At 46.4% G+C, this 26,477-nt stretch overlaps 1 protein-coding gene across 1 annotated transcript; it reads left to right on the forward strand.

Annotated features, from left to right (window-relative positions):
- The first annotated feature begins 916 nt into the window (after positions 1-916).
- MTMR4 (myotubularin related protein 4) lies at positions 917-26,165 on the forward strand. Its single transcript, XM_006832388.1, has 19 exons — positions 917-932; positions 2,065-2,103; positions 5,892-5,981; positions 6,279-6,395; positions 6,968-7,050; positions 11,365-11,525; positions 11,624-11,720; positions 11,893-12,006; positions 13,948-14,144; positions 14,309-14,437; positions 15,682-15,793; positions 16,770-16,965; positions 17,194-17,379; positions 17,459-17,629; positions 17,770-17,924; positions 21,965-23,348; positions 25,319-25,429; positions 25,673-25,761; positions 25,976-26,165. The coding sequence occupies exons 2-19, from the start codon at positions 2,101-2,103 to the stop codon at positions 26,151-26,153; spliced, it is 3,573 nt and encodes a 1,190-aa protein (XP_006832451.1). The 5' UTR covers positions 917-932; positions 2,065-2,100; the 3' UTR covers positions 26,154-26,165.
- The last annotated feature ends 312 nt before the right edge of the window (positions 26,166-26,477 follow it).

Consider the following 26,477-nt stretch of genomic DNA (forward strand, 5'->3'; position numbering starts at 1 on the left):
TTCATTTCAGTGTGTAAGACTCCACTGGGAATAATTCAACTTCTTCATTTCGGTTGCATTATGAACATCGTGAGTTCACGGCGCCCTCCAGCGGCCACCCTCTGCCCTGCGGTCTCCTCTGGCTACCCCGAGGAGAGGGAGGAGCAAAGAGCCAGACTAGGAGGCCGCAGCTAGCTAGTTCAGTCTCCGGCGAGACCTCTTAATTCAGGATTGGCCACACCCTGCCAGTGTCGGTTCGCAGCTAAAAAGTGAGGCTTGGAAGAGCCAGTCTAGACGCAGGAATCTCAGCGCCGCCAGTAAGGGAAGACCGAGGCAGAGGCTCAGGTCCTACCCTATTCTTTCTCCTAGCTTGAGCGGCCATTTTTCCCGTGCCAGTTTTGGGGGTCGGATGACTTCAACTACACCAAAACGGGAATCCATTTCAGAAGCACCCAGTCCAGGGCCGAATCGTTACCGGAAGTGACTATAAAAGGTCTGCGTCCCTATCAAGGCCACGCCTCTAAAACGATACCGGTAGGCGACAGACTTCCCCATTTCCGGCCCCAGGAGTCTTAGCCAGTAGCCCCCTCTGCTGCTTTTCCATTGGCTGCCGCAGGGACGCGCTGTGATTTCCCATTGGTCGCGTCTCCTCTCCTGCGCCGCACCGCCTCCCTCCAGGTAGCGTCTCGTTTTCCCGCACCGGATAAGCTGAAGGCTGGGAGGGCGTCTGCCTTACTTGACCAATGAATGATTTGAAGCGTGAGGGCAGCAGCTGCGCGGTGGGGGCGGGGCGGGACTTCTCATGGCTATTGGCCAGGGCGCGCACAGGTCAGCGATACGATTGGTTGGGGAGCAGGGCACCGCGGTGGGGTCGGAGCTGCGCGCTCTCAGCAGCAGCGGGAGACGGAAGTGGTGAGAGCGCGGCCTCGGAGGGTCGGGCGGACGCCGCCTGGGTGAGTCACCGTGCCCCGTGCACTGCCAGTCTGGAAACAGAGCAACGACCGCGTCTAGCCGGGCCCCGCCCCGGCCCCCACTGGCTTTTCTGAGCCCCGCCCTCTGTCATTCGGGGCTCCGCCTCTGAGTTTATGTAGGCTCCACCCCTGAAACCTGGGCACCTGGGCTACCCTGCCAGTCTGGCCCGTCCCCCGGGGCCAGATCACATAGGTATGGGAATCCTGGGTCTGGTCGTTGTCCCTCCTTGCTTCCATCTGTCTCCCTGAGGCTGCGTATCAGTAGGCGGTGAGGCAGCACCTCTGGTTTGCCGCTTTCAAGGAAGGGTGGGCTGGGGAAGAATCTCCTGTGATCAGGGAGGAGGGCAGGGCTACAGATGGAGGCTTTTATCCCACCGTCTCCCGCGGTGCTCAGCCGCACTGCTCTTGAAGGAAAAGTTTGGTGAAACCTGGGCCTGGCTCCGCAAGTGGGCCTTGGAGCCGGAAATCTGTTGCCTCGGCCCATTTGACAGGTGCTGACGCCGAGGCCTGATTGCCCCCTTTGGTTAAATGTGTAGCTTCCCAGTAACCTCCACTGTACTGTGCTTGGGGTTGTGAACACTCAGCAGGACCTGTCTAGCCCTTTTGCCCTCTGGTAGCAAGTTGTGGTCACCTCCCTCCTGTCCTTTACTCTGGACTCTGCCCCCCAGTAAATAGGTCAGGTGGTGCTACTCCCAGACTCTCAGACTGGCAGAGCCTTCCTGTGATTCATGTTCTAGTCAGGGCCAGCAGTTGAGTGAGTGCCGGTTGAGTAGCCACTGCCTCTTCAGACTTGACAGCTTTTTTTTTTTTTGGCTCTCTTGCAAAGCTCAGGGTTTGAAGTTTTTTACTTCCCCTTCTGGGTTTGTGAATGAGGACTCATTTCTGCTGATTGATTTTGGATAACACTTATTCTTGGTGTAGAACTTAGTGGCTGACTTCATGCCCTTCAGAATCACTTGTTGCTTTCTCTCCTTGTAGCTTCCATGCATGATGACTCAGGAGAGGCTGGATTCTCTGTGAAGAAAGAGAATATGCGTTAGAGAGATGCTCAGGGCTAGGTGTGTGGCATTTGTTGGTTAATGGTGCTCTTTACTCACAATCTATCTCCTTACAGTGAGAAGCAGGCAGCCAAGACTCTCACCAAGGTAGAATGGTGAGTACTTCCTCTTTTCTCGGACCATTTTTATTATTTTTTCTGCTTTTTACTGTAGCCCTTGTGAAGTTGTCCCATCCCTCTTTGGGCCTTAAACTCTGGGTTATTCTGTTCAGCTCCTAAATAGGTTCATTGGTCCTATAGATAAATTAGAATTTCTTTAAATTGCAAAATACCAACCACTGCACTGTATTGGAGAAGGAAAATTCTAGAAGTCTTTCTGCATGTGCTATGTCATGCCTTCCCCACACTACGTATCTCTTGCTTTTCTTGGATCCCTCATAGAATCTCTGTGTCCTGTTCTGAAAAACCAGAACAGGCTCCTGTTGGTGCTATTTAGGGAATAATTCCATTAAAACTCGGGGGCTCTCCCGTTCCAAGGTGCTGCTGTCTGGGAAGCCACTGTGTGCCCGGCCATAACCGATTGGATATTTAGCAGACTGTATCCTGAAGGTGGCCAAAATTTCACTAGGACTGTTTATAATGATCCCATATATTTTCCATGAACTGTAACTGCCCATATGTCACTCATGTGTTTAAAGAGGCTTGAGAGAGAAGGAAGCAGTGAGATGAGAAGGGAGCAGAGAGCTGTAAGCTCTCACCTAGACCAGACACTTGCTGTGGCTGCAGCTCTCCCATTTCTGTGGGGTACACCCTCACATTATTGTGGGTTTATTTGTTTGCTTATTTCACATACATCCAGAGAGCATTCTATCCGGTGCCAGACACTGTTCTCAGCATTAGGGATATAGCAGAAGAGAAACAGACCATTGCCCTCCTCCCCTTATATTCTAGTGGCAAGATGACAACAGTAAACATTAAGTAAGGGGCTTGGTTCGTGAAAGGACTGCCTCCTCTCTTCCACTCCTTCCCTCTCACAGATATGTAGGTGTGTAGAGTATGCAGCATTGGGTTGGTCTCTTCTCAGTCTGCTAAGATCCTGGCTCCCATCAATTGTGGATATCACCTCTGCATTTTCTTTTCTATGATATGCGGATAAAAGCCGTTAAGCTAATCTAAATTCATTTCCTAGCATTGCCACATAAATGTTTTAGGCAAACTGCAGACTTCTCTTGAAACCTGATATATCTCACTAATAAAAATGCTTACTTTTGTTTGTTGCTTATTAGAGACCTGAAAGGTTTTAATAAGATAATATTTGAAAATTGCATGAATCATAGTTGTTGTTAAGTGCCATTGAGTCAGCTCTGTCTCACAGTGACCCTGTATAGCGTTTCCAAGGAGCAGGTGGTAGGTTTGAACTGCCAACCTTGCGGTTAGCAGTCCAGTGCTTATCCTACAGCACCACAGCAGGACTCTGTGGCTTGTAGTAGACGTTTAATAAAAGGTCAGATTTCTCTCATTCCTTTCCCCCTCCTAAAAGCAAAAACAAAGCAAGAGCCCTGGTTTCTGAAAGTTGACAGACACAGGGATGAATTTGGGGGTCCCAGCCAGTTCTTTCTATGACCTTTGGTGTAATTCTGAGCCCCTTAATGGCTGCTTCTTACTCCCTGGCCTTCTCCTCCGCTCCCCCCACTCTCATCCTTGGGTTTCCATTGTTGTTTTTGTTTAGCTACATTGTACATTGTACCAGTTTAAGAAATTCTTTCTCCTTCAAGAAGGACTTTTTTACCCAGAGGTCAGAAGATGTGATCTAAAGGAGAAGGGTTGGGTGTTGGAATAAAAACTCAAGAGAGGCCTTCCCTTTCATGAGTGTGGACATGTGTGTCCATTCTAAGGAGCAAGTGGAGGGATGGTGAATGGTGTGTGTGATTGCCGGACTCTGGTGGTGGGGGGTTTGGAGGGCAAGTTAGAAGTGGTGAGACTGGAAAGTATAAGGGGTGGAGGAAGGGCAGCTTCTTCTGAGCAGGCGAGCAGGAGTTTGGGGGAACGAAGGCGAGGGCGTGGGATGATTCACCTGGGAAATTAGGAAATGAAACGACGTGGGCTGCAAGCACTGGCTTCAGAAAGCCCCTAGGTAGCCCTGGGGGAACTCTTCCCCTGTGGCTGAGGGGCTTCTGCAAGGAGGAGCCTGGGGCTTTTGGAGGGAGGAGCCGCCCCGCCCCTGCCTCCGCCTTCCCCGCGCCATCTCGGTGCTCAGCTTGCCTTCCTCCTCTCTTGCGCTCCAACCGGAGGGCGGAGCTGGGCCCGCTCCATTGTGGACAGGAGGGGAGAGGCGCGCGGGAGCCGCGCTGAGGCCCCGCCGCCAGCGTGCTCGCCTCCTGGCCGCCGCGGCTGCACCTGGCGGGCCCCGCAGCAGGGATGCGGCGGGCGCCCTGGGCTGGCGGGCAGCGCAGCGGCTCCGGGGACATGTGCGCTGGCCCAGACCGCCCGCGACCATGAGCCTGACCGCCCGCGTCTCCTGCTCCATGCTCAGCTGTTTCGTAAGTGTTAGCCCCGCCTGTAGGGGCCCTTGGTCCCCTTCGCTTGCTGCATCCGCACCCCTTCCCAGGGCCAGCCCTGGAGATTTCAAATTCCAGCCCATCCCCCCTCCCAAGGTTCCTAGCTGGGCCACCCAACCTTTGGGGCAGGGGAGGAGGGCTAACTCCTCTTTCTTGCACTTGCTTTAATCTTTGGGTGCTGGGAATTGTCGAACCGGCGGGTAGAGATTCCGTGGACCATCTTGGCCCGGTAGCCACTGCCCTTGACTGCAGATTTCCAGGCTCCGCCCTGCAGGAGTACATCCTTTCCCTCCGCCCTTCCATCTTGGTCCCACCCGCTGCATCCTTGCTTGGGATGTGTGATGTGGCTAGCAGGCGGTCTGTGATATTAGGGGTCCGCTTGGGAACATGGGTTGTCTGAGAATTGTCTCCCCAGGCTCCAATTTCCTGCCCCTTCCACCACTCCATCCCTCACCTGACTCGCCAGTTGTTTCTCCTTGACTGTCTCCTAGATAGTCTCTTTTCTCCATCTTCCTTGCCTCTGCAGGGCTCCGTACCTCTGCATCATTCTCGGCCCTTCCCTCCTCCTCCTCTGGCTAACACTCCTTTCCAGCTTTCTCTGTCTGCCCTCCCTGCCTCCCCCCCCCCCCCCCCCCTTCTGTCTTCTGACTGTCCTTGGGTCTCCCGGTTCCTCCCAGGTGGTGGATGTCCCTTCTCCCCTCCCTGGTTGGTTGAAAGGGGAGTGACTTCTGGCTTTGAGTCTTCCTCAGGAATTCCTCGGAGATCAGCAGGCGGGGCAGGTTGTATGGGAGGGGGCTTGGTAGCAGTGTGGTCCTAACAGGAAGATAAGCAGGAATCCAAAACACATCCTCCTGAAACACCTTTGAAAGCATCCATCAAGGCCCTCTAGAGGCACAGGACTGAATCCCCCCACCCCCTCCTTTTGTCTTACTCACCCACCAGATTGAAGGCAGTGGCAGTGTGGTCTTAGGTGCCTGATTTCTCGCCTCTCTTTATAGCCATCTGCTACTCCTGGTTCTCCTTCCTCAGGACAACTCTTTCCTATCCTCTTTACAGTATTTCTTCTTTTCCATAGTATTCTCTCCTCCATTTTGGAAATTTTGATTCAACAGGAGACACCTTCTATAATGAATGCAGATTCCTAATTTCTCCTTAGTCCTCAGTCTCCCTTAGGCTTAATAGGATTGCCACCCCACCCCACCCCACCCCAATTTTGCCCCTGCCCTACATCCAAGCTGGGTTTCTTCCGTACTCTGGTGATTAGAACCTATAAATGTATGTCTGGTATGTGTGTATGGGGGTACATATTGGTTGGAGTGTGGAGCAGAAGTAGACCTGAAGAGCCAAGTGGAGTCTGGCAACGTAAGGCTCTGTCTTTTCTCACAGGGTGAGGAGGGGCCTCCCAGCCTGGAGTATATCCAAGCCAAGGATCTCTTCCCCCCCAAGGAACTAGTGAAGGAGGAGGAAAATCTGCAGGTAAGAAGTAGTTGGGTGGGGCTCCCTGCTCAGTTACAACACACCTTTTCTCTGTAAAAAAGTCCCAGGGGATCTAGTGCTAGGAGCTCAGGCTTCCTGCTCTCTGGCCTTGAGGGAGGGGATTCTGTGTATCTGTGCCTTTGACCCCAGGGAAGGAAAGGCAGCTTTTCTGTACAGCTGTTGCTTGGTGCTGTTACCTTGGAGAACTTTTCCAGAGGGGATTGCACAGAGTCAGGATGAGGAGGAGGAGGGCGACTTTCTATTGGACTAAGAATTCCTCTGTCCCTCGATCTTCAGGTGCCTTTCACAGTGCTGCAGGGTGAGGGAGTGGAGTTTCTGGGCCGGGCAGCTGATGCCCTCATTGCCATCTCCAACTATCGGCTGCATATCAAGTTCAAGGACTCTGTCATCAACGTGAGTTCCCATCCTGTTCCCTAAAACCTAAGACAGAATCCCTGTGAGGTTCCAGGTGGGAGTGCTCCAAGGCCTTATCTGATTATGTCTCCAAAATGGGGGCTGGCTATCCTTTCTTCACTCTCAGACCTCCTTGTTTTCCTGCCTCATCCTCCTAACTGTAGAGCTGATGTCTTTTGCTTATTTCCCCTTCCCATCTTCCCTTACTCTGTCACTGACTCTTCTTTTTAAGGTGTATTGTTACATTGTTGGAAGAGCACAGACTTTAGAAGCAAGCAAACTTGGGTTTTTTTTCTGCACTGTCACCAGATGTGTGACCATGGTCAAGTCACCTGAGACCATAATTGGGTGGAGGGGTGGGGGAGGGGAAGAACATTGGCCTTGCCGAATTATGGTGACTGTTGAGTAGGGTCCCAGGCCTAGAGGAGCCAGCCTAGTTCCCAGGCCTTTCACAGGCCTTCACTAAGGGTTGGTTTCCTTCTTGCTGTTGCTGCATCAATACCCAGACTGGGTAGGGGGTGAGTGAAGTGGAAGAGTGCAGAGCTGCGCTTCAGTTTGCCCTTCTTCCAAAGGTTCCCCTCCGGATGATTGACAGTGTGGAGAGTCGTGATATGTTCCAGTTGCATATTTCCTGCAAGGACTCCAAAGTGGTGAGGTGAGAACAACAGGGTCTCACGCGGGCCCTTCAGCCCCAGTCTTGTCCAGACCTCACTGTTGTTGGGGGTTATCTGGAGCAAGGAAGGAAACAAAACAACACTACCTCACTTTCTCCATTTGGAGGAATGGGTGAAAACCTGTTCTGGGTTGGGAACTCAGATTAATGATCTGCTGTGTCTTTACCTGCAAAACTGGTGATAATGCCTCTCTCCTGTAGTCATCATAAAGAGAAGGTGTATGAGAGCACCTAGGGCCAGACCTGACAGCGCTCACCCTATTGTCGGTTCATTTGTTTGCTCATTTAATGTATATCCAGTTAGCATCCTATCCTGTGCCAGACACTGTTCTCAGCACTAGGGATATAGCAGGAGAGAAACAGATCCTCACTCCCTCCACCCCTTATGTTCTAGTGGCAAGATGACAACTGTAAACAGTAAGTAAAATGTCTTAAGTCATGATAAGTGTAACGGGATGAATAAAGCAGGGGATGGGGATGAAAGTGGTAAGTTTAAACAGAATGCTGAGAGAAGTCCTCACTGAAAAGGTGACATTTGAGTCAAGATCTGAATAAAGTGACCATGTAGGTATTTGGGGGACAAGTGTGCCAGAGAGAACAGCAAATGCAAAGGCCTGTATCAGGCATATTAGAAGCATGGAAAGGAGGCAAGTGTGGCTGGTGAAGAGTGAAAGTGGCTAATGATAGTGGGGTATACAATCCGAGAGGTGAGAAAGTGTCCAGTCGTGGAGGTTCCAACAGTTTATCCTCATGACTGGTTCATTCTTTCATGGAAATGTGAAGCTACTGGAAAGTTTTGATTCATGTCTACATAGAATCACTCTGGCTGCTTAGTTGAGAATAGAGCGAAGGGGGTAAGACCATAAGTAAAGGGAGATGCTGGGAGACTAAGAAGTACGTCATTCCTCAGGAATGAGAGCGTGGTAGCCTGTCAGGGAAGGTAGCAGTTGAAATGGTGACAAAACAGTCACAGATTCTGGATGTATATTTCAAAAGATAATGACTCTGAGAGAAAGGGTGTCTAGGATGACTCCAAAGCTTATTAAAAGGATGCCTGTTTCAGAACTGACTTTGTGCTCATCAAGGATCCCTGGTGGTGTAATGGTTAAAGCACTCAGCAGCTAACCCAGTGGTTGGTGGCTCAATCCCGTCAACCACTCTGTAGGAGTGTAAGTCTGCGTCCGTAAAGATTGACAGCCTTGGAAACCCTTTAAGGGTGCTATGAGTCCTAATTGACTTGACAGCAGTGTTGTTTGGTAGATGTGCTCAACATAGTAGCCTTGTGAGGGTTTCCAAAGAAGAATCCACATTGCCCTTCTCCTCAAGGAGGTTAAAGTTAAGTTGCTGAAAGAAGATTTAACTTATGGGCAGTATGCCATGAAAAAACTTAATGCTGAATAAGGATCAAGCGAGAAAGGGGAATCTAGGGTAGAGGCTGAGAAGGCTTCAAGCAAGGGTAGAAAAGGAGCTGCCTTCAGAGTGTTGAAAGGAGGTGACTAGACAAACAGATGGAGTCCTGATATGGCACTGTGGGATAAGCTCTGGACTACTAACTGCAATCACCAGCTTTTGTGGTTGATTCATAAATTTGAATAATAGGGTATTAACTGTTCTTCTTTGTAGACGTATGGGTATTATCCTCTCACAGACAGCGTTGTACTTCATGACAGATCTTGGATATGTTCTTTTTGATGATGACTGTGATGCCATTCCTCTTCAGTTTGTCATTCCCCGCATAGTAAACCGTGTGATTGTGATTCACAATGGCCAATTCAGTCCATTTCAGCTCACTAATGCCTAGTATATAGATGTTTATGTGTTCCATTTCTTTTTTTGTGTGAATTATGTGATAGTTTACATGGGAAAATATTAGCTTTACATTCATCCTACTGTGTATCGTTTCATTGCCATGATTACAATCCCCTCCTTGCATCATCAAACAACCAAAGGGTATACCCTGCAAGCCTGCCCCCTGGTCGTCAGCACACAGCCCTTCTCCGTCTCTGGGTCTAGAGTCCCCAGCCGCTCCATCTTTCCATGTCATTGTTTCTGCCTCCATCTCTGGCATCACTGTTTCTCTGGGTAGGGTCCCACGCTCTGCTCTTGTCCCTTGATGGTCCCAGGGGCCTCCACTCCTGTACTGTAAAGTCAACCACTCCCTCCTTTTGCTACAAAACATCAACCTTTACATTTCCAACCGTCACAGTCAGCCCTGATAGTAGTTATTCACTGCTGTACCATAAGAGTTCTATCCCCATCTCCTTTCATCAGCCCCGCCCAGACTGATTGGATACTGCTCAGTTGGAGAATTCTACCTTCCTCCGCACCCTCTGGATCTAGGCTCCCTCTTGAAAGCTTGTAAGCCCCACCCCATTTTAGGCAGCCAGTGTCCAAGTTGCCCATCCCTGTCTACACTGTGTACCGAGGGGGTGGGAATGATCCTTGCTGTAAAGATTTGTTCCCTCTTTTGAGCTACTGCATCCATAGGTGTGTAGGTCCAGTTCATCAAATTGTAGCAGATTACTCTTTTTTTTTCCTCTTCTTTCTTCTAGTCGAGTTCTGATCATCCAGTCATTGAAGACAGGTCAAGTGGGTATTATCCATTTCATTTTTGACAATTTCTAATTTTCCTAGATTCATACTTTGTATATTCCATTTTTAATATTCAACTATTAATGGATATTTATAATTAGTCTCCTTCTCTTCATTTTGAGTTGTGCCCCATTAGCAAATGAAGGTCCTGAGGACTTCATTCCATTCGCGTCATCACGGTCATCTCTAATTTGAGGAGGCAGCTCTTCCCCACTCATATTTTGATTGCCTTCCAACCTGAGGGGTTCATCTTCTGTCACTGTATCTGATAGTATTCTGTTGCTGACAGTGTCCACTGCTATTCATGAGGTTTTCAGTGACTAAATATTGGAAGTAGTCCGTTTCTCCTTCTTCCTAGTCTGTCTTCATCTGGAAGCTGAAACCTGTCATGGGTGACCCTGCTGGTATTTAAAATACCCATGGCATAGCTTCCAGAATCACAGCAATACACAAGCCACCACAGTATAACAAACTGACAGATGAAGAGGATTTAAAATACATTTGGATAAAGATCAAAGACCACCACCTTTGGTGTGGGTTACATCTTAATGTAAAGAAAACAAAAATCCTCACCACTGAACCAATAAATAACATCCATATAAATGGAGAAAAGGTTGAAGTTATCAAAGACTTCATTTCATTTTGCTTGGATCAGCCATCAATATTCATGGAAGCAGCAATCAAGAAATCAAACGATGTTTTGCATTAGGCACATCTGCTCCACAAAACCTTTTAAAGTGTTAAAGAGCAAAGATGTCAGTATGAGGACTAAGGTGCGCCTGACCAAAGCCGTATTATTTTCAGTAACCTCATATGCATGCAAAAGTTGGACGGTGAATAAGGAAGACCATAGAAGAATTGATGCATTTGAGTTATGGTGTTGGAGGAGAATATTGAAAGTATCGTGGACTGCCAAAAGAACCAACAGATCTGTGCTGGAAGAAGTACAGCCAGAATGCTCCTTGGAAGTCAGGATGGCCAGATTTTTGTCTCGTACTTTGTATATATTATCAGGAGGGATCAGTCCCTGGAGAAGGATATCACATTTTATAGAGTGGAGGGTCAGAGAAAAAGAAGAAGATCCCTAATGAGATAGATTGGCACAGTGGCAGCAGCAACGGGCTCAAGTGTAACAAGGATTGTGAGGTTGGCCCAGGACGGCAGTGTTTCATTCTGTTGTTTATAAAGTCGCTACAAGTTGGTGCCGACTCAATGGCAACTAACAGCAGCAACTAGTCACCAGGTTGTTCTTCAGAGACCCTGTCCAGGGTGGCTGTGTGTGAGAACTAACTCAGTGGCACTTCCCAACAAGAACAGGGAGAGAGAGACAAAACAAGGAGACAGGAAGAAGATAGTGTGATGTGAGTGAGGCCTTCCTGAAGCAGAGGTTTGTGTAGGGGAGTCATGGGAGATAACACTGGTCTGGTAGATACAAAGGATTCAGATGCTTAGCCAGGTGGTAGCATTTAGATATACTATGCTCCATTAGAGGGAATAAGTATTTCTCAAAAACAGGAGGTTCTGGGAAGAGAATTTGTTACATGAAACAATTTTTCTTGGGTCTTGGGCACTCATCCTGGTTCCCTGGTGACCCACGCCTCTCCTCCCTGATTTGCCTTCCTGTGCTGTGTTTCTGACTTATTTTGTCCCCTATAACACAACCACTCCTGGCCTCACCCAGAACTGTGGCTTCTTGCTTGGCAGGTGTCACTTCTCAACTTTCAAGCAGTGCCAAGAGTGGCTCTCGAGGCTAAGCCGGGCCACAGTAAGACCTGCTAAGCCCGAGGACCTCTTTGCCTTTGCCTACCACGCCTGGTGCCTGGGACTGACTGAGGAGGACCAACATACCCATCTGTGTCAGCCAGGTGAGACCTGGCCATTCTCTTTGGTTCTCATTCTCCTGCCACCTCTACACCTGGCTCTCTTGGAAGTTGACAGGAGTGAATGGGGGGCTGTGTTGCAGGAGAGCACATACGATGTCGACAGGAGGCAGAGCTTGCAAGAATGGGCTTTGACCTGCAGAATGTCTGGAGAATCTCACACATCAACAGCAATTATAAGTAAGAGGGCAAGGAGTAGGGAACCAAATCCAAGCTGCCACCATGTACAGATAAAGCATGTTGGGCCAGGCTCCTGGGTCTGTGAGGGAGGAGAGCTTCCTGTCTTTTCCCCAAAAGCCATCCATTGGTGGCTTATCATCAGATGTTTCAGACCCACTTGGTTTCTTCTCAGATTGTGCCCCAGCTACCCCCAGAAGCTGCTGGTTCCTGTGTGGATCACAGATAAAGAGTTGGAGAATGTGGCTTCCTTCCGTTCCTGGAAGCGGATCCCCGTGGTTGTGTATAGGTGAGGCAGTGGGATGGGAAGTAGGGAGGCTGTTTCTTAAGGATTAAGGAAAGAGTCAAAAGAGGAAGTTTTCAGCATTCTGATTGGCTGGGAACTAACTGTGTGGGGATGGCTTTGAAATAATTTAAAAACATAAACTGCTTTAGGTATTTTCTCCCTAAGGATGAGGCTTTTGGGGGAGTTTATTCACTTTCTCTCTATCTGAGGATGTGTGTGTGCATGTATAATATTGCCTTAGAACAGCGGTTAATAAACTGTATGGATGGACCAGGGACCAAATCTGGTTTACAGCCTGTTTATATATGTTCTGTGAACTATGAATGTTTTTTTTTTTTGTTTGTTTTGTTTTTTAAATATTTTACTGTGTTTCAGTGAAAGTTTACAGAGCAGCAAGTTAGGTTCCAATTTCCACTTACTACATATATTGTTTAGAGTCCTGGTGTGGCGCTGTGGAATAAAGTTCTAGACTACAAGGTCAGTTTGAACCATAAGATTTGTGGTTCAAACTCACCAGCCTCTCCTAGGAAATCCTATACAGGGTCATTATGAGTCAACCAACGTGTCGACACTTAACAACAACAATAAAATACTGTTCAGAGACATTGATTACGTCTTCCATACTGCTTTAACATTCCCATTATTTCCCTTCTGGATGGTTTGTTTCCAGTCATCTGGCTTCTCTATTCCCTTACCTTCTCATGTTTTCTTTGAAGTTACTGTGTTGACCATTTGGTCTCAGATGATTTTTTAAAGGTATACAATACTCAAAGCCAATCTGTTACTTAGCTGAGAAATGTTTTCACTTGATCTTTGGCTTATGGAATATCTCAAGGCAGTAATTTCAAGGAGTCTTCGGGTCTCAGTTGGTCCTGTGAGTCTGGAATTTTTTTTGGTACAGTAATATATTTATTTAAATTGCTGTGCTAAATTATAATTTTTTGAAATGATTAATATTTAACATTTTACTTCCTTATTTATTAAAAACAAAACAAAGGCAACTTTGAGGACTTAGGTGTGCCTGACTCAAGCCATGGTATTTTCCATAGCCTCATTTTTATATGAAAGATGGCCAGTGAATAAGCAAGACCATAGAAGAATCAATAGATCTGAATTATTGTGCTGGCAAAGAGTATCCAAAGCACTGCGGACTGCTAGAAGTACAAGTAAATTTTTATTGGTAAACATAGAGCCAGAATGCTCCTTAGAAGCAAGGATTGTTATTGTTGTTAGGTTCTGTCAAGTTGATTGAGTTTGGAATTTTTAAGAATTTTAGTTCTGTTCCATATTTTTCTCCCCTTCTAACAGGATCCATCTATGTGGTCCTGGTCAGAACGGTCAGTACCGGTAGCTGGGCACCATCTAGCTTTTCTGGTTTCAGGGTAGATGCAGCCACGGTTTGTGTAGGCTCTTCTGTAGACTAGTTTCTTATTTGAGTGTTTGGTTCCGGCTTGAGCTGTGAATGGCTGTATATTTTCAGAGTTATGAAAACAAAAGCCAAAGATGAGTATATGACAAAGACTGGATGTAGCCCACAAAAATTTACTAAAAATTTTGCTGTCTGGTTCTTTACTGAAGAAGTGTGCTGCCCCCTGGAGCTAAAATAGAGTGAGACAGGCAGTGCGTTTGGCCTTGCATCTGCTCTTGGCTCAGACCCCGTTCTCCTGCTGGGTGTCTGGCGCTGGAGCAGGTGCTGTGCAGGCTCATCAAGTCAAGGTTACCTTGGGACCACAGAGCACGTTTGAGAAAATGTGTGTGATAGCATTTTCTAAACGTGAGAGCTTTCTAGAGATGTTAAGGGCTTTTGATTGTCATTATCATGGCCTGGAGGGACTGGTAGCCCCTGCTGGCTCTGGAGACTATGGTTGGACCCCTAAGGTCTCTGCAGTAGGCCAGTGGGGGCTGTGAATGTCAAGGGGTTGATGATTTCCCCTGTTTTGTCAGACATCTGCGCAATGGGGCTGCCATTGCCCGCTGCAGCCAGCCCGAGATCAGCTGGTGGGGCTGGCGCAACGCTGATGATGAGTACCTGGTCACATCTATTGCCAAAGCCTGTGCCCTGGACCCCGGGATGAAGGCCACGGGGTGCTCCTCCAGCACTGGGACGAGTGATGCGAGTGAGGCGTGTGACACTGACTTTGGTAAGGTGTGGATGGTGCTGGTCCAGGCCTTGGTTCCCAGGAGTCTCTGTGAGGAAGTGGGGGGAAGGTTTGGTTCCTGGCCCTTCGGCAGGTTGTGGATCTCCAGTTCTGAGAGTGAGAACCACTGGGCTTACCGGGTCTTCTCCCTCTGTCTGTCTGTTTAGACTCCTCCCTGACAGCATGCAATGGGGTGGAGAGCACAACGGCTCCCCAGAAGCTGCTGATCCTGGATGCGCGCTCCTACACAGCAGCAGTGGCCAATCGGGCTAAGGGTGGAGGTTGTGAATGTGAAGGTATTACTGTCATCCCCATGCCTTGTGCTCTGGGTGGGGGACAGCTTGTGGCGTGGAAAGAGCCAGTCCTAGCTTGGAATCTGGACTCTTGACACTTACTAGCTATGAGTGTGCATTAATTGCTTAATGTGTTCTAGCTTTATGAGGGGGCTTCAAAAAGTTTGTGGAAAGACAATGGAATTTTTCCATAAACATTTTGAAACGCCTTCATATTTTCTTGTCTGTGAAATAGGAATAATACTTGCCTTCAAAATTGCTGGGATGATTAGAGATTGCACATATATGAGGCCCTGGTGGTTCTATGGGCTAAGTATCGGACTGATAACTGAAAGGCTGGCAGTTCAAACCCATGAGATGCTTCTAGGAGAAAGATGAGGCAGTCGTTTTCTGTATTTATAACCTCAGAAACCCCAGAGAGCAGTTAGGAGACAGGTGGTCCTGTAGGGTTGCTATGAGTCAGAATCCACTAACATGGGTACATATGAGGGGGCTTCAGAAAGTTTATGGAAAAATGGAATTGAAAGATAATGGAATTTTCCCACAAAATTTTTGAAGCCTTGTATGTATAAATATGTTCCTGTGTATGTGTGTATAAAACTGGTAGGTATATAGTATTAATTGAGAATTTACTGTATATTGTCATTATTAGTGGCACTATTACTATCACTTGTCATTAATATTATTACCACTACTACTGTTTGAAGGAGCTCTGGTAGTGTAGTGGTTATGTGTCAGGTTGTTGACCTCAAGGTCAGCAATTCGAAACTGCTAGCTTTCTGCAGAAGAAAGATGAGGCTTTCTGCTCCGGTAAAGATTACATTGGAAACTCTATACAGGGTCGCTATGAGTTGAAACTGACTCCAAGGTACACCACCACTACTATGTGAGTGGTGTAGTGAGTTATGTGTTGGACTGCGAACTGCAAGAGCAGCAGTTCAAATCTATGAGCCACTCTGGGGGAGAAACTGAGGCTTTCTGCTCCTGAAAATGTTGTTTACATTTATACAGGGTCACTGTGAGTCAGATCCAACTTGATGACACTTAGTAACATCTACCACTATTAGTACATGTCACTAGACCATCCAGAGATAACAGCGTGATTCAGATTTCAGGAGTCTACGTAGGTACCATAGGGAAGTCTTCTGCCCTGTAATGGAAGCTTTGCCCCCTGGGACTGCTCTTATCACGGATGCCTGTTTCTGGGACAGACTCTTATGCTCTGCTCACCTTTCTTCTGTATACAGAGTACTATCCCAACTGTGAAGTTGTGTTCATGGGCATGGCCAACATCCATGCCATCCGGAATAGCTTCCAGTACCTCCGTGCTGTGTGCAGCCAGATGCCAGACCCCAGCAAGTAAGTGTCCTCTGCTCTGACTGACTTCAGCCTCCCTATAGCATCCTCTCTTAGCACATGTTTTTAGAGGATGGACTGGGGAAACAGACAGGACATTTGGAGGTACAGAAGACCTGAAGGCTGGGCAGGTTTGGGTGTCATGGTTCAATCCCAATACTTCCTTCATTTCTCAGCAGTAACTTTGGTATAGACAGAGAACATTGGATTCCTTTTGTTTGCATCAGTTGTCCAACTCAAAGAACACAGAACTGGGAGAGAGAAAGTGGGTGAATGTGTATTTTAGTTGTCTCTTGCTGCTAAAACAGAAATATCTCAAAGGGATGGCTTTACCAGAAGTTTATTTTCTCACAGTTTAGTATGCTAAAAGCCCAAACTCAGGGCTCTAGTTCTAGGGGAAGTCTTTCTCTCTCTGTAACTCTGGGGTCCTTGTCATCAATCTTCTCCTGGGTGTAGATGTTTCCCATCATAGGGACCCTGAATCCAAAGAATATATTTCATTCCCTGCTTGGCTCTTCTTTCTTGGTAGCAGTAGGTCCCTCTGATGTCTGTTCTCTTTAATCCTTTTCATACTCCAAAAGAATTTGACTTAAGATACAACGTAATCTGCAGAGTGTAACTTGCCTCATTAACATCATAGAAGGTAGGCTGTGTAACACATAGGATAAGTAGATCACAAAATGGAGGATGTATCAGTCAAGTTGATACATCTTGCAGGGACACAGTTCAGTCCATAACAGTGGGTGTGCCCTTGTGCCCTTCTTATCTGTATGCTTCCCAGTTCCTCTCGTCCGCCTCAGAGGCCCTGTCTTTACTAACCTTTATGCTGGGTATCTCTTAGCACAAAAGCTGTGGGTTCTGTTTCTTAGCTTCAGCCCTCACCAGGGCCTCTGTTTGGTGCTGATGGCTGCGGGGTGGTAGAGAGACTGTTACAGTTACAGCGCCCTTCACAACAGACTTGCTTTCTGCTCCTGCGTAGCTGGCTGTCAGCCCTGGAGAGCACCAAATGGCTGCAGCACTTGTCGGTGATGCTCAAGGCAGCTGTGCTGGTGGCTAATACAGTGGACCGGGAAGGCCGTCCTGTGCTGGTCCACTGCTCAGATGGCTGGGATCGGACACCACAGATTGTAGCCCTGGCCAAATTACTACTGGACCCGTATTACAGGACATTGGAGGTATGTAGAAGGAGTGGGTGGGAAAAGCAGCAGGAATGATGGTACTGGTGGTGTGTTGGCCCCTCTGACTCTGCCATGGGGATCTTTCAGTCCTTCAGGTTAGATCACATCAGTGCTGTTCCTCTTTGTGGTTGCCAATTCTCTGCTTTGGGAAGTCTCCTGGGACATAGCACACCGGCCTTTCCAGAGAGGCCCAAGTCCAAGCCTTGGACTGTTTCTCCTTTGCAGGGCTTCCAAGTATTGGTGGAGTCTGACTGGCTGGATTTTGGGCACAAGTTTGGAGACCGCTGTGGCCACCAGGAGAATGCAGAGGATCAAAACGAACAATGTCCTGTGTTCCTCCAGTGGCTTGATTCTGTTCATCAGTTGCTCAAGCAGTTCCCCTGCCTGTTTGAGTTTAACGAAGCATTCCTGGTAAGTCCTAAAACCTGTGACCAGGGCAGTGGGGCATGTCGTCCTGAAGCCCCAAGGTGCAACCGTCTTGGCCTTCTAGGTAAAACTGGTTCAGCACACGTATTCCTGCCTCTACGGCACATTCCTGGCTAACAACCCCTGTGAGCGAGAGAAGCGGAACATCTACAAACGGACCTGCTCTGTGTGGGCTCTCCTGAGAGCTGGCAATAAGAACTTCCATAACTTCCTGTATACACCCAGCTCTGACATGGTAAGTCAAGCCCTGGAAACTGACAGTGAGGACATGCTGAGTCAGTGAGTGGCAGGAGGACCAAAGTCAGTCATAGAGGGCTGGGGAGCAAGAGGGACTGGGAACATCTCACAACACACTAGAACTGGCTGCTTCCCTAGGTCCTGCATCCTGTGTGTCACGTTCGAGCCCTGCACCTCTGGACAGCTGTTTATCTGCCAGCCTCATCTCCATGCACACTTGGGGAGGAAAATATGGATCTTTACCTTTCCCCAGTGACTCAGAGCCAGGAGTTCTCTGCCCGCTCTCTAGACAGGTAAGTGAAGCTCCTCCCCAGTCAGGATGACGGTAACTGCTTCGTATCTTACATAAATGGTATTCTCTTTCTTGTGGGGATATTTAGAAGCAACTTCCTGAATCAGTTGAAGGAGAAATTTGGCCTACATCTTGTCGCTAGTCTGGAGTACACTCTGTGTTTTCAAGGTCTCCCTTAAGATAAGATTGGTTGCCTTCTGTCCCAGAGCAGCTATCATACTATGTGACATACCCACGCACGGTGGAGGAGAATGAAATCAAATGTGGGGCTGGTCTGGACTTTCGTTCATTGATTGAAGCTTGCTATCTTAGTAGCAGCTTTACTATGGCCAGCATTTGTTTCCAGAATCATCGAACTCTCAGGGTTCTCAGAAGGGGTATGGCCTTCATGTTGCTACCCCAGAAAGAGGTCAGAATTTTAAAAAGACATATAAAAATTAAAATTATCTCCCGGCTTACTATTTATATAGAGTTATTTTGGGGAGAGTGAGAAGGTAATGAAGAATGTTTCTCACTAAAAATAAAAATGGTATGAAGTACTGCTGATAAAATAATAAAGGAGAACATGCAAGACCTTCCTTCTTAGCTCTAGTCCCCATAAGATGTCGACTGTTAACACTGTGGTACATATGCTTCCAGATGTTTATCTCCATGCAGATAAATATATCCACAAACTTAAAGAAACATTGTTTTAAAAACAAAAAAATGGAATCATATTTTACATACTGTTCTGAAAATGGTTTCTCCCACTTTGTATTATGCCTGTCATTTTATGACAGCTCTTGTTTTTTGTGTGTATGGTAAAATACATATAATGTAAAATTTTTTGTTTTAACATTTTCAAGTGTATAGTTCAGTGATGTGAATTACATTGTCAGTATTGTGCAACCATTACCACCATCTATTTCCAAACTTTATAACCCTAGACAGAAACTCTGTGTCTGTTAAGCAATAGCTCTCCCTCCCCTTCTCCCCCAAGACCTGGTAACTTCTGATCTACTTTCTATTTATTTTCCTATTCTGGCATCTTTAAGTGTGACCATACAATATTTTTCTTTTTGTATCTGACTTATTTCACTTAGTATAATGTTTTCAGGTTCACTCATGTGATAGCATGTATTAGAAATGAATTATTTTATAGCTGATTATTTCACTGTATGTAGATACTAGATTTTATATGTCCTTTTATCTGCTTATGGATACTTGGATTGTTTCTACCTTTTGGCTGTTGTGAATCACGGTGCAGTGAATATTGGTGTACAAGTATGCTTGTGTACCTGCTTTTAATTCTTTGGGGTACATACATAGGAGTGGAATTTTTGGGTCATGCCGTATTGTGTTTAATGGCTGCATGTTGTGAGATGCCATCGAGTTGGTTCCCACTCATGGCCACCTTGCTAATGTTTAACAGAGTGCGGCATTGCCTATGCTGTGCTCACAACCAACACCATGTTTGAGCCCATTTGTTGCAGCCACGGTATTAATCCATCTTGTCGAGAATCTTCCTCTTTTTCACTGACATTCTACTTTACCAAGTATGATGTCCTTCTCTAGGAACTTGTCCCTCCTGATACCAGATTCAGAGAACATGAGAAGTCTCACCATCTCGCTTCCCATGAGCATTCTACATAGCACTCTAAAGCTAGAGTAAATCATAGTCTTATGTAACCAGCTTCATATTGATTAGAGTGCTTTAGTGAACATCTTTTATATGTGTATCTTTGCATTTGTGTCAATATTTCTGTCATATTATTCTTAGAAATGAAAATGCTAGTTCAAAAGGTATGTACATTGCACATTTTGGTATTTGTTGACTAAAGACTTTTAAAATTAAAATATAAATTTAACACTATTGGCTAATGTTATAAAGAAAAAGACAAAACCTCACGCGTTTTAGGATCTTTTTAAGGGTCTTGGTGTGTGGCTCTGTAGGAAAAACACTGGACTACTAACCACAGGGTTTACAGTTCAAACCCAACAGCCACTCCTCTGAAACCCTAGACAGAGACAGAACTGACTTGATGGTACTTAATAACAGCAGGATCTTTTAATTTGGGTCCATTGTTAGGCCCCATGAATAAGCTTCAGGAGTCCTATGAGCCCCCTGTGCCATATAATTTAGGTATAGATTCCTGCACTTACTTCTCCGGGGAAAGGAACTATAACTTTGATCATAACCAATAGTGTATGACACAATTAATAATCATTGCTTTAAATCAGTTTTCTTTTTTAATTCAATAAATTTTTTTAAAATACCTATATGATGTCTAATAGCGTAGTGGTTATAAATCAGGCTGCTAACCTCAAGGTCAGCAGTTTGAAACTACCAGCCATTCCATGGGAGAAAGATGAGGCTTTCTGCTCCCAAAAGGATTTATAGCCTTGGAAACCCTACACAGGGTAGCTATGAGTCAGCACCGACTCCTCGGCACATTACCACTACCACTTGATGCCTAATCCTGCATTAGACTTTGTGACCAATTAAATAAAAGATGTTGGCCCTGCTTTCAGGTTACTTTAAGTTGGAAGATAAGGCACAGAAACAACCAAAGGACAATTCAGAGTCCGAATCTAAGCAAGTAGGAATAATTAGAGGAATGAGAAGTAATAAACGGATCGTTGGTGATGGTTTTACTCAGAGAAGTTTTCATGAAGTACCAAGCAGGAACCGTAGCTTTTATGCGTCCCTACTATGAGACTATGGCCTGACACACATTAAGTCCTTTGGGAAATGTTTAAATGTAACAACAAATGAACAGAAAAGCTGGGGAACAAGGTCATTGGCGAGAAGTCCTAAGGAATTGGATACATAACAGATAGAGAACCTGCTGGTGGGGTGGAATGGAACTATTTGGGGGAATTAAAAAAAAAAATTTAGGCCAGTTCTTCAAGAGATGATGAGCGTTCGCTATGATTCAGTAGTCAGGAATAAGTCATTCTAGGAAATCATTATGACCTGGTGACTGGATTTTTTGAGAACTAATTAGTGAGTCCTGGTGTGGCGCTGTGGGTTAATGCACCAGACTGCAAATCCGTTTGAACTGCAAGGTCGGCGGTTCAAGCTCACCAGCTGCTCCTTGGAAACCCTAGACAGGGTCACTATGAGTCGGAACCGACTCAATGGCATTTAGCAAGAACAACCATCAGTGAGAAGGGTGGTTTTTTGGACAGACAGCAACCAGCCAGGGATATAAGGGAAAGAATGAGGAAGACTAGAAGAATCGATGCATTTAAATTAATGGTGTTGGTGAAGACTATTGAATGAAAGTACCATGGACTGCTGAAGAACAAACAGTACTGCAGACTGTCTTGGAGGAAATGCAGTCACAAGGACTTTGTCTCTCCTGTTTTGGGACATGTTGTCAGGATGGGACCTGTCCCAGGAGAAGCACATCATGTCTGGTGAAGTATGGAGGGTCAGTGAAAAACAGGAAGATGTCCAGTGAGCTGGATTGAAACAGTGACAACAACAGTGAACTCAAACCTGACAGTTAGGCGTATGGTGTTGAACCACCAGGGTTTTACTCTCAATATGAGTTGGAACTGACTCAGTCGCACCAAACTTAAGATGGAGAATTGGAAGAACGAGTGGTATAAAAGTTTTTAGGGAATTAGCTTCTTAAAAAGCAGACCTGACTTAGCTCTGCTTCTACCTTTCCCAAAAGTACTGGTGTCTTTGCTTCACTCGTGGCCATTTTGGGTTAGTAGGTCTTGGATGGGTCCTGCTTGTCTTTTTATAGTTCATCTATAGGCACTCCTGATGTATACCAAATACTGAACCTCGCTGGTCCATGTAATTCAACCATGGAAGTGATTGAGAGTGCCCCAAGGAGATTATGTAGTGTGAGGACTAATAAAAGCTGAGGACAGAGTCCATCTTCTGCTTTTTATGATCATGGATTAGGATTCAGATATTTTTTGTTATTTTAAACGTGCTTGTTTCTTGTGAACGCTAGCTTTGATATTGCTCTGGTATCTGATTCTTTTTACTGGAGGTGGCTCCCATTTCCTGACTGAGGGATGTTGTGTTTGTCATTCCAGATTGCCTAAAACCAGATCCATGGATGACCTTCTTTCTGCCTGTGACACAAGCAGCCCCTTGACTCGCACGTCAAGTGACCCTAACCTGAATAACCACTGCCCGGAGGCCAGGGTAGGCCTGGAGCCCTGGCACAGCAATCCTGAAGAATCAGAGACAACCTTTGTGGAATGTGGGGCAGGAGGTCCTCAGCTGATTACAGGAGAAATGGGTCTTTCTCCTTCTGTGTCCAACAGCCAGAAAGACTACTTGAGCAATAAACCTTTCAAGAGCCACAAAGCCTATTCTCCGAGTTGTAAACTGCTCAGTACTGTAGTGCCCCAGGAAGTGAAGAGCGACACCGTTGACCGTGAGATCAAAGTCCTAGCAGAGACTGAAATGCCAGCTGCAGACCCTCCTGCCCAGGATGAGCTGAGTAGGACTTTAGTTGGCACAGGGGAGGAGCCGTCTGAACATTGTCTTGAAAAAGATGCTGTTACTGCACTCTCAAAGGCCACTTTCAACAAGTGTGATGGAATTTGTAATTTTCCTGAGTCTTCCCAGAACTCTCTTACAGGCACCCCTCAACAGACACAGCTAGACTCCATACTCAGTGTGCCCTCCACTTGTGCTTCAGATCCCAGTCTGAGTACCCTTTGCAACCCACTGAGTGCTACCTGCCAAACTCCATTAGACCCAAGTCCTGGCATCCTCAGCCAAGATCCCCCAGAGTCTGGGGCAAGTATCGTCCACCAGGAACTTCCTAGTTCTGTACCAGATATGATTCACGGGGAAGACACTGGCAAAAGAGGGACTAGTAGGAATGGGCCTCGCTTTGGGAAAATGCCATTGGAATTGGCCCGAAAGACAATTTCTCAGAGCCAGATCAGTGAGTTCTCTTTTCTAGGGTCCAACTGGGACAGCTTCCAAGGGATGGTGACTTCATTGCCGAGCGGGGAGACCACCCCTCGACGGCTGCTTTCCTATGGCTGTTGTAGTAAGCGGTCAGGCAGCAAGCAGATGCGGGCAACAGGTCCCTGCTTTGGGGGCCAATGGGCTCAGAGAGAAGGTGTGAAGTCACCTGTCTGCTCGAGTCATTCCAATGGACACTGTACTGGTCCAGGAGGCAAAAACCGGATGTGGTTTTCTGGTCACCCAAAGCAGGTCTCCAGTACAAAGCCTGTTCCACTGAACTGCCCTTCTCCAGTGCCTCCTCTCTACCTGGATGACGATGGGCTCCCCTTTCCTACGGATGTGATCCAGCACAGGTTACGGCAGATTGAAGCAGGCTACAAACAAGAGGTAGAGCAGCTACGTCGACAAGTCCGGGAGCTTCAGATGAGGCTAGATATCCGTCACTGCTGTGCTCCTCCAGCAGAGCCCCCCATGGACTATGAGGATGATTTTGTAAGTATTCGGTTCCTGCTGTCCATTCATTCTGTTCATCCAGCCTTCAGTGTCTTCACTGGGTGTCTACTCTGTGCCACTGAGAGATAGGTGCTTGAGCTACATACATGAGAGGCATAGTCCCTGTCCTCAGGTGATTCACAGTGTATTGAGAGAGGCAGTTAGAATGATGTTCTTAAATGTTAGATGGAGGGAGGCGAAATATTAGGTTGCTGGGGGCAGTGTTGGAGTGGGGAGAAAGGTCAGGAAAGACTTTGCTGAGAAGAGAGTGCTTGAGTGCTGAGGAATGTGTAGTGTGTACCTGAATGGTTGTTGAAAAGGAGATTACCACTGCGGACGCCTGGAGTTAGTAGGTACTGCAGTTGCATGATGACTTTTAAACCCAAGGTGGACGTGTGTGTACATTCACCCACAGTTATCCCAGGACCATCAGGAAGGGTAGCGTGTGGGGAGGTGATACTGGAGAAGTAAATAGTAATTGTTAGAGTCAGCTTTGAAGGGTCTTGGATATCCTTTTTGTTTAGATTTTACCCTCGTACAATAAAGTTTTTGAACAGAGAGAGTACATCATCAGATTTGTATCTTAAGAATATTACTCTAGCAATCATTTTCTCAAGTTGGCAAAGTGATTGAGACCCAGGTTGGGGGACTGATGAGGATGTTTTGGAATACTAGAGGTGACAAGGACCATCTGGGCTCTGTTGTGCTGGGCGGTCTCAGCTAGCCCCTGAGCCAGCTCTTCCCCACAATACGTAGTTATTCACAGCCTTTCCTGTGAAGGCACTTTCATTTTTGCCTATTGTCTATTTCTCTGGTTCCCTATTTTCAGTTGTATAGGTTTGTTTTACTTTGAACACTTCTATATCTGGACTGAATGAGCTCTGGTAGCATACTGGTTACGAGTCCGGCTGCTAATCTGTTGGTTAGCAGTTCGAAACTACCAGCAGTTCCTCAGGATAAAGATGAGGTTTTCTGCTCCTGTAAAAATTTAAAGCCTCAGAAGCCTTACACAGGGTCACTATGAGTTGGAACCAACTCCACGGCATACCACCACCACATCTGGATTGAATTCTGGGTGCTGTTACTGTATATGTCATTGCAGGTAAAGCCAACGGCCTAACAACTTCTTATCCAGGGCAATCATTTAGAACAGCGGTTGGCAAACATTTTTTGTATAGGGCCATGTAGTAAATCTTTTAGGTGTTGTGGACTATACAACTATTCAGTTTTGCTGTTTTCGAGCAAAAGCAGCTATAGACAATATGTGAATGAATAAGGGCAACTGCATCCCAATAAAGCTTGATATACAGAAACAGGCAGAGGGTCAGATTTAGTCCATAGGTGGCCATAGTTACTTACCTCTCATTTAAAGTGTAATGAGTGGGTGTTTTTTTCCACACAGTGTTATAGCATGTTGGTTAAAAGCATGGCTTTAAATCCAGAATACTAGATTTATATCCCAGCTTTACTACTTACCAGCTCTTAACCCTCTGTATGCCTTAGTTTCATTGTCTGTACAATATGGATAATAGCATACTTTATAGGATTCTTTTGAGGAATTGAATGAATTCATGCATGTAATGGAGTCCTGGTGTGGCATTGTGGGTTAATGCACCAGACTATAAAGCCGTTTGAACCGCAAGGTCAGTGGTTCAAGCTCACCAGCTGCTCCTCGGAAACCCTATACAGAGGTCGCTATGGGTTGGAATTGACTCGACAGCACTTAACAACAACACTTAGAACAGTACCTGACACGTTGTTGTGAATCAAGTGCCGCTGAGCCGTTTCCGACTTACAGCGACCCTGTATAAGGGTTTCCGAGGAGCAATTGGTAGGTTTGAATTGCCGACCTTGTGGTTTGGAGTCCAGTGCTTATCCTACAATGCCACACCAGGAGTCTATCCTGACACATAGTAGGCAGTAAGTGTCAGGGATGATGAAGAGCTGTAACGTCTTTGCCTTTACTTTAGACGTGTCTGAAGGAGTCAGATGGTAGTGATACAGAGGATTTTGGCTCTGATCACAGTGAAGACTGCCTTTCAGAAGCAAGCTGGGAACCTGTTGATAAGAAAGAAACTGAGGTATGTCCAGGAAAATAGGTGGTGGGTACTTAACGTAAGCCAGGGAGTTACCATATTTCTTAAGAGATGAGTGAGTGATGTAACTTGGCTCTCTGACAAATGAGTGTCTTTGGTGTAGGTTAGTGGTGGCCAGCTTTAAAGACAGGTCTTGTCATTTTCTCCTGGGATGCTTTCCTTGTTATAATGTTACTCTTGTATGATATTGACCAAGGACTTGGAATTTTTCCTTGTGCCTTCCATCAGGTGACTCGCTGGGTTCCAGATCATATGGCATCACATTGCTATAACTGTGACTGTGAATTCTGGTTGGCCAAACGAAGACACCATTGCAGGTAAGAAGATGTTTTGTATTAGTCAATATCGCTTATACAGCAATACAGTACATTCAAATACTTAGAAATAGTCTGAAGATAGAATACCTGCATAGGAAATACTGTTTTCTCTCTACTTTTTACTTCATTTACTCATGTAAGGCCTTTTACACTATCGTTTGTTTTTAGTATTTTGGCATCTCTGATGAACTCTTCCTTCTTTGTGCTTTGACAGAAATTGTGGGAATGTATTTTGTGCTGGATGCTGCCATCTGAAGTTGCCCATTCCTGATCAACAGCTCTACGACCCAGTTCTTGTCTGTAACTCATGTTACGAACACATCCAAGTATCTCGTGCCAGGGAACTCATGAGCCAACATCTGAAGAAACCCATTGCTACAGCTTCCAGCTGAATGCCAGAGGAGATGACATGTCCATTTTGAGCAGGTTTGAAGGGAGGATCTGCTTCAGGTGTAGTTATGAAGGTTCCTTGGTATGGCTCATGAAGTCACAGAGCTCAAAGATGCCGTCTTGAAAAGTCCTTCTTGGTACGATGAGACTGGAGCAGAGCAATTCCAACTTAGTAGGAGGTTCTTACCTTGGGGTAATGGTCTTGATCCAGACCCAGAATCTGGAAACTTAATGTTGAGTTGGTGACTCCAGCTTCTTTCTCGTGGGGCTCACAAGATGATGATTTCGTAGATACTTCCTGGTGCAAAGTGCCCCCAAAAGCAATA

The sequence above is a fragment of the Chrysochloris asiatica genome, unplaced genomic scaffold (genome assembly GCF_000296735.1).
Source record: "Chrysochloris asiatica unplaced genomic scaffold, ChrAsi1.0 scaffold00007, whole genome shotgun sequence".
Lineage (NCBI taxonomy): Eukaryota > Metazoa > Chordata > Mammalia > Afrosoricida > Chrysochloridae > Chrysochloris > Chrysochloris asiatica.